Consider the following 8,767-nt stretch of genomic DNA (forward strand, 5'->3'; position numbering starts at 1 on the left):
CAAAATCAAATGTAAATGAGTGACAGTTGTGTATTTGGATGAAGATGGTGGCAAACTGTAAAGGAAAATTTAGTACAAGTAATTTTTTTTTATGAAAATGCATATGCCAAAATTCGAGCAGTCGCAATGTGTACTGGTTAACGTTCAGAAAGTATGCAAATGACAGACTGCACAGGGTGTATTATCTTGAATAAAAAAAAAAACAGCTTTGCTACTGCTGTCATGCTTTGAATGAACAGCCCACTCACATTCTTTTCTTAGCTTTTTATAATAGTCTACTGTGAAGCTCCTTTAACATTTGTACAAATTGTATACCTATGTACCTTTAGTCATATTGTAATATTAACAAATAACCAATGAAAGCATTAAGAAATGTTATATACCAGTAGCATGAGCCTCGCCTCTTTTTGTATTCTTCAAGCTGTTAATAGTATGGATTCAAAATCATGTCTATATTTCATTCAAATAAAGCTAGTGTAAATCAAGCTTGCCTTCTCATTGCCCTTTGTCCTGTTGGTGTGTATTGCTAAGTGTTGTGGGGATAGAGAAAATGCAAACTAAGTATATATATTTGAATTGGCATAAGATAAATGCTGGTAATATTTAAGCGGAGTTAGTTCATTAAGTTTTTGCAAATTTTGGTGTAGTGGCACCACATTAAAAACCCAATGGTGCCATCTTGTGGCTCACACAACCAGACTTAAAGCACTGCAGTTTACATTAATGATTTTCAAAAATAAGTAGCAGTGCTATTTTACGTTCAAGGGTTTGGGGTTGATACATTTTTTTAAACAGTTACTTATGGCTTCACCAAGGCTGCATTTATTTGATAAAAATAACAATAAAATAGTGAAATATTGCAATTTAATATAATATTTTTAGTATCATCTACCTGCTGAATAAAAAAAAGAAAAAAAGAAGAAAAAAAGAAACTTACCCCAAGCTTTTGAACAGTAGTGTATATTAAGGAAATAATGACATTTCAAAAACATAAGGATTTATTATCATTATTCACAATGAAAACGCAAAGGAAGCATTTTTTCCAGAGACAACTGTTCATGTTCCTGAGGAGCAAGAGATCACAGTATGCTTGCCTTGGCTTTGGGGTTTGTGCGTTTGAGGGGGCACCTTTACCCCTTCCTCCCTAAAACTGCCTCAAAGATTAACAACTTGCATATGTACAAATAATAAAGAGTTGTAACAATACTACAGGAAATAAAAGGCATGACATCGCCTGATGTATGATTACAAATAAGAAAAATTAACGTTACAGTTAAAAAACAAAACAAAAAACCTTGTAACAAAATGAAGCAAATGGTCATTCCTGGGCTCTAATTAACTATTCAGTAGTAACTTAACTCACAGTGCTCTTACAATAAATTCCTACAAGGTCTTTACAAAGAGAAAGATGGAAGAAATATTTAGCACTGAATGTAAATCACCCTGGTTGTAAATGACAGAAGTTTCCTGATGTAGCACAAGTATACTGATGAAAGTAGTCAGGGATCTTTAGTAGATATCAGTGCTTTTACAGCATAACCTCACTATCAGTTTCATGAAAACAAAGACAGCCAATGCAGAGATGACACACACATACACGATAATATTCTACAGTAAATGCATTGAACAATATACCACCTCTGAGATTATAAAATTCTTTGTAAATAAAGCACTGTACATAAAATTAGAAAAGTTATATAAAACTCAAAAAAAAAAAAAAAAAAAAAAAAAAAAAAAAAAAAAAAAAAAAAAAAAAAAAAAAAAAAAAAAAAAAAAAAAAAAAAAAAAAAAAAAAAAAAAAAAAAAAAAAAAAAAAAATTTAAGAGCATATTCAAGCAAATCATTTCATGGCAAAATTAAATCGGCAAACAGTGACAGAAATATCTCCCTTCAAGCAATGTTATACACGTGTCCGATTGGCCACAGTGTTTTCTAAATTCACACACCGTAACAACTTTTGATTAAACACACAGCACAACTGTAAACATGTTGAACCACAATGAGAGCAACACAACCAGATTGCTGATGAGCTGCTGCCGCCGACCAATTTTACAGCAAGGATGTTTATCATTTAGGTGGCATTGGCACGAAAAAAAAAGCACTGTAACAAACTGACAATTAGGCAAATATATCATGGGTCACATGAACAATATAAGTGATGTTCAACAGGTAATCTGGCACTGCATGAAGGTTATCTACAATTACACCTTGCTCTTGCTAACCCAAAGCATGTAATGAGAAAGTAGAAACCGCGTCAGAAAGAAAAACTTTGAGATCTGTGTAACTCCTCGGAGGCACTAGAAGATAAAGTTGACTTTGATCCTCAACCCTTTGATGCAAATTTCAGGCAAGTCTGATATTGCATGTCTGAAACTGGTTGAGGTAGTGAACACTCATCCTAAACCAGGACCCACGTTTAGCTGCTCAGAAAATGACATTTTATTTTCAAAATAAATTTTGGTGCGTTACCCATGAACTAACCATTTTGTGGCTTTAATATTTTAAATATTCCATTGAGTTACCAATCTAACCTAATGAGGTCTACGTCTGATCTGCACGGTGACAAACGCAGGATTTCAGCAGTTCACTACATCCTTTTCCTGTAGACCGTTAGGCAGAGGAAGAGCTTTAACCGCAACACAAACTACAAATGACTCGAGTAACCAATAAAACCCTTGAAAGCAATACAGAACGAAGCAGAAATTTGACTAAATCTACTGTAAATCTGTTATAAATATAGTAAATGAATGCATGAGTGTTTAAAAAAAAAAAAGCAGAAAGTAGAAGTACTTTTCAGTAGAAGTAAAATTCCCAGAAAAAAAGAATATAACAGAATTTCCCTTCTGTAGCTTAACCTCTGATCATAATTTACCCACAAATGCAATACAATAAAAAAAAAAAACAATACTCTGAAGTGGATGAATGTGAAGCTATTCCACAAAGACTTCCTCAGTTTTGATGGGTGTTATCAACGGCCCACCGTTGGATGAATCCGAGCCTTCGTCTTTGGCCAGGCTGTCACTGTTCAGCCCACTGACGCCCATTTCTCCAGCCGCTGTGCCCGAGAGCACACCCTGGTTGAAGCACAGGTGCTTGATCACCTCATTGGGGCTGGAAAAGGTCATTTCACACACATTGCATTTGTACGGTCTCCCAGATGAGCTGAGAAACAGCGCCTCCATTTGGCTGGAGTCGTCTGCGTCACACAGCGCCATGCTCTGTCGGTCCACCATGGTGTACGCTGGCTCTGAGCCCAGATTCATGCAAACGTGCCGCGCCGCCTGGTTGGCCCGACAGAAGCTCTTGCCGCAGGCGCTGCAGCGGTACGGCTTTCCCGTATGGATGTACATGTGCTCTCTCCAGTGGCTCTTCTGGATGAACTTGCGGCCACAAGTGGAGCACTCATATTTCCTCCGCTTCACTTCCCGCTCCATGTCAGCCGCACCCTCTAGGTTGTCGATATCAGCGATATCGGACGGCGGCGGTGTGTCCGCCTGGGGCTGAGCAGAGCACAGGCTGACTGCAGTTGTTGTTGGGACGGGCATGGCGGTTTCAGGATGTTGCTCGCTGTCACTAGCAGCGTCCACGATGATGGGAGTGGCTGCGGCAGCTTCGCTGCCTCTGAGGACTTCTTCGACCTCTGGCGTAGCGGCACCTCCGGTCGGCATGGGGGAAGCCGCACTGACGGACTCTAACACCAGGGGCAGCATAGCCTGGGTGTGCAGAAGCAGGTGCTGTCGTAAGGCTCCTCGCTGGGTGAAGCGGCCCCCGCAGACATGGCACGTATAATGCTTCCTCAAAGAGGAACTTCTTCTCATGATGCTGGGCTTCACATGCAGAATGGTGTTGGCGCTCAGGGAGCAAGATGGGGCTTCACCTGCAGATGCTTCCGTCTCGCTGCCTTCCCTCACAAACCGACTGGTGCTCACCGACGCTTCTACCTCCGTTTCTGACAGAGCTTGCCTGTACTTGGATACAGGCCGCATCAGTGAGGTAGCTTTGTTTGTGGTAACACCCTTCCCATCGAGCAAACCGCTGCCTTCCAAATCGAACGGCGAAGAGAGATGCGTGCTTGCCGAGAGGCGGTTTGTGAGCGTGGCCTGTTGGTCTGATATCTGAATGCCATAAAGAGAGGACGACAGGGGAAGGCTGACCTCAGGATGTGCCTGAGCCGCATGGCTAGCCTCCTGAATGAGAGGGTACGCATGGAGGAACTTGACGCCCTGCTCCAGGCGAGCCGGGTCGATAAGCTGCGTCGCCAGTTTTCCGGTGTACATCAGATTGAGGAGGTAGCTGAAGATGTCGGGCTGAATGTCAGCAGGCTTCAAGCGAACACAGTCACTGGTTGAAAGGATAAAGAAACAGATTCAATGTTGAAAACCAATGTTTATTCTATAAAAGTGCTTTAATACCTATTTAGCTTATTAGTTAAGAGCACATTTGATCACAAATTACCCTTCTCAAAAAAAAAAAAAAAAGTATAATATATATATATATAATCTCAATAACTCAATCTTTTGGTATCAATTACAGTGCCCTCCACTAATATTGGCACCCTTGGTAAATATGAGCAAAGGTGGCTGTGAAAATAAATCTGCATTGTTTATCCTTTTGATCTTTCATTCAAAATAATTCACAAAATTCAAACCTATCATTGAAGTAAAACAATTGAAAAGTGGGAGAATTTCACGATGAAATAAATGTTTTTCTCCAATGCATGTTGGCCACAATTATTGGCACCCCTAGAAATTGTTACGAGTAAAATATCTCTGAAGTATATTTCCATTTATACCCACACCAGGATGACTAGGAGCATGAAATTGTCCAGCCATGACTTCCTGTTCCACAGGATTATAAATATGAGGAACACAAAGGCCAAATTCCCTTAATCATCCATCACAAGGAGTAAAACCAAAGAATATAGTTCTGATGTGCAGAATAAGATTGTTGAGCTTCACAAAATAGAAAGTGGCTGTAATAAAAGAGCTGAAGCATTAATTAGCAATAATTAGGAGGTTCCAAATCAACTAAAGATGTTACAAATCTGCATGGTAGAGGATGTGTCTATATCATCCTAATGCACAGTGAGGAGGAGAGTTTGAGTGGCCAGAGACTGGGATATATCCAAGGATCACAGCTGGAGAATTGCAGTGATTAGTTGAGTCTTGGGGCCAGAAAGCCTAAAAAACATAAAATAAATAAAATCAAACAGCCCCTACATCACCACATGTTGTTTGGGAGGGTTTCAAAAAAATAAATAAATACATTTCTCCTCGCTCATCCAAAATCAAACTCCAGCATATTCAGTTCAAATGGCACTAGCTTCTATGATCAGATGAAACTTTTTGGTAGCTGTGATGGAGAGACTTTGAATTGTCACTGTTTTCACTGTTAATGTTGGTTGCTTGTTTGCATTTCTTCGTCTCCCCAAGTGGGCGTGGCAATAGGAACTGCAAACTGAGAAAAAGTGCTCTGCTGTATGTAAAAGTTTGTGCAAATGTTTTGGTACATCCATTCTCTTTTTAATTGTATTATTAATTGTATTTATTTACTTAAACTCTTGTTTCTAAATCTCATGTATATCTCAAGAGTCAAAGTCAAGAGTTTTTTTTAATAAAAAAAGCGGGGGAAAAAAATGTGTATTTAAGATGGCCACCACTAGTAGTAGGGAGAGGACAGAGAGAGCGCTCGGAACAAGATTGTAGTGCTGTGTAGCATGTGAAACTCCAGCCTCAATGACGTAGAGGGGAGTTGGTACTGTTTTTAGTACTTGCAGTTCTAGTTTTAGACTGTTTTTATTACAATCTTTGTTTTAAGCTCTTAAACCCATTTATTTGCACAGTTTGCACATCGGCTCTAAATAAACAACCCATTGGACTCCAACTTCGCTATTGATCCTCCTTGTGATTGCTCGGGTCGTTATCACAGCAGCAAACCCACCAGATGGGTTAATATAAACAGGGATTAAAAAAAAAAAGTACCCCATGCCCACGGTTAAATATACTGCTGGATTTTTAATGTTGTGGGCCTGTTTTTCTGCCAGAGGTCCTGGACATCTTGTTCAGATACATGGCGTCATTGATTCTATCAAATACCAACAGATAAAACAAAAATAAATAAATAAAAATTCTAAACCCGACTGACTCTTATCTGAAATCTTATAATGGGCCGTGGTTGGATCTTCCATCAGGACAATAATCAAAAACAAACATCGAAATCAACACAAAAATGTGTCACTAAACACAAAATGAAGCTTTTGCCATGGCCGTCCCAGTCCTCTGACCTGAACCCTATAGAAAATGAGTGGGGTGAGCTGAAGAGAAGAAGCACCAACATGGAGCTGGGAATCTGAAGGGTCTGGAGAGATTCTGGATGAAGGAATGGTCTCTGATCTCTTATCAGGTGTTCTCCAAACTCTTCAGGCATTATAGGAGAAAACTCAGAGCTGTTATCTTGGGAAAAGGACGTGCAATAATTGGATGCCAATAATTGTGGCCAACGTGAACTAGAGAAAGATTATTTCACAATGAGATTTTCTCCCCACTTTCAGTTGTTTTACTTCAACGACAGGTTAGAATTTTGTGAATTTTTGGAATGAAAGATCAAAAGGATAAACAATGCAGATTTATTTTCACAACGGTCTTTGCTCATATTTACCAAGGGTGCCAATATTAGCAGAGGGCACTGTATCAATATTGGCTATTTGTGCAGTTGATAATTGTGCATTTTCTCTGTTACAATTTACATTTAGATTAATGTTAATGTTACTTTACTCATCAAGGTTGGAATTCACTACATGACTTTTGCCCAGATTTTTGCCTCATTACGGTCTGGACTAGTTGATGCTAGTTGCCAAAAGTAAGAGCCAGTCTGCAGACTTTGGGCAGTTGGATTCAGGGCCGTCCCTTTGGCAGTGCAACTGGTGCAGACTCCCCAGAACGTGATTGTGAACAGACCAAGGTGAACCGGCTCCCTACCTCGCACCGGGCCCCATGTCAGCTAAGGACGGCCCTGGTTGGATTTGATCGTTTTAGCAAAAAAAAATAAAAATAATAATAATAATAATGTATTGTATGATGGGCACAGATTCACAGACAAAGATTTTTTTTTAGCTTCACACCATGATTGTGTTCAGTCCGAGGATATAAGACATGTTTGATATGTTTGGATGCTTTTAGAACACGTCATTTTCATTTGTCATGCGACTCCTAGCAATGAGGTGCATGTTAATGCGTGAGTTTGTTGTGTTCAGGACAACATGAAAGTCTGGCAGTGAGTAATCCTTAATCATTCAATGTGGATCAGATTTGAAAAGTCATGTAGTGTATTCAAGCCTTTTTCATACTGCACATTATAATGCTGTGATGCCTAAATTTACTTGTAACATTTAAAACCAATGATTTTAGTTTGTAGTGTTTTAGACAACATAGCTTAGAATATTAAAGGGTTAGTTCACCCAAAAATGAAAATTCTGTCATTAATTACTCGCCCTCATGTTGTTTCAAACCTGTAAAATCTTCGTTCATTTTCGGAACGCAAATAAAGACATTTTTGATGAAATCCGAGAGCTCTCCGACCCTCCATAGACAGTAAGGCTACTTCCACGGTCAAGGCACAGAAATGTAGTAAGGACTAGGGATGTGCGCCGCGACTAATTTGACTGTCGTTTAAACGAAAGTTTTGTATCCGACTAGTCGACTAGTCTAAAAGCAAGAAACCCCCAAAAGATCGATAATGTCAAATCGCACATCGTTAAAACAACAATTACGATATTATCGCAGACGATATATATCGCACACCCCTAATGAGTATACACTCAACGTCGGCCAAAGCATAGCTTATTTATTCAAATCAGCTGGGGAAATGCAGAACAATGGAAAATCAATCAATGGCCTGACAGAATTCTTCATCATCTTATATAACGTTAGCCAACATATAAAACAAGTCAAAAACAATAGGAAGGTTTATCAAGAGATAGCAATAAAACGGCTTTAAAAACGTACTTTGTGTAGGCTATATTGTCTAAAAACAAAATGCAACAATGCCCACTTTACTTACTCAGACCATGCGTTATTTGTTCAGTGAAATTATCAACGTGGTCTGGTGAAAGACGGGACCTGAGGCGATTAACAATAAAATTCCTGCACTTGAAAAAACGCGCTCGGCAGGAACTGAAGTCGCAGGCACGCAGAGATAACGAAAAGCAAGCCGATAGAGTTTCAGAAAGCGCCTGGACTCCCGCACCACCACCGAAGTGGGTCTTCGTTAGAGGAATAGACGGCGCGGACGGGATCGCAGTGGCGGCGGGCTGTAGTGAATGACGTGATTGACATTTGCTGGCTTTGGCCAGCCTCTAAGCCAGTGGTTCTCAACCTTTTTTTCCACTGGGCCGCACTATGGTACAAGTGCAAGTCTCACGGGCCGCAAGCATATCGTTTACATATTACGTCACCAATACAAACCAACCAGAATTATAATAGCCTATTATAGCCTAAATATTATGATATCTAATCGATTACATTCATTTAAATAAATAATTGTACTCCCCATTAATAAAACACCTGATGCTGTTGGGAGCTGACCGATTTTGTGAAATTCGGCTCGAAAGGAGTAACAGCACAATGAAGTTTACAGACTGTAAAACGCGCACGGAAGCGTGACTTGACGCGCGACATTGCAGAAAATGTGCGTTCACAAATGTAGCCTATGTTGATCCAAATATGGAAAGCACTTTCGAATTTAATAATCTGAGGTTCTCTCCAGAGAT

At 39.7% G+C, this 8,767-nt stretch overlaps 1 protein-coding gene across 1 annotated transcript in view; it reads right to left on the reverse strand.

Moving 5' to 3' along the window:
- Window positions 1–2,173: 2,173 nt before the first annotated feature.
- Window positions 2,174–8,767, reverse strand: part of LOC107659215 (zinc finger and BTB domain-containing protein 2-like) — an 8,827-nt gene continuing 2,233 nt past the window's right edge. Inside the window, exon 2 of the mRNA XM_016448081.1 lies at window positions 2,174–4,341. Coding sequence (XP_016303567.1) covers window positions 2,931–4,341 — 1,411 coding nt within the window. The 3' untranslated portion in view covers window positions 2,174–2,930. The remainder of the gene's footprint in view (window positions 4,342–8,767) is intronic.

This window comes from Sinocyclocheilus anshuiensis, unplaced genomic scaffold, assembly GCF_001515605.1.
Source record: "Sinocyclocheilus anshuiensis isolate Anshui unplaced genomic scaffold, SAMN03320099.WGS_v1.1 scaffold423, whole genome shotgun sequence".
Taxonomy (NCBI): domain Eukaryota; kingdom Metazoa; phylum Chordata; class Actinopteri; order Cypriniformes; family Cyprinidae; genus Sinocyclocheilus; species Sinocyclocheilus anshuiensis.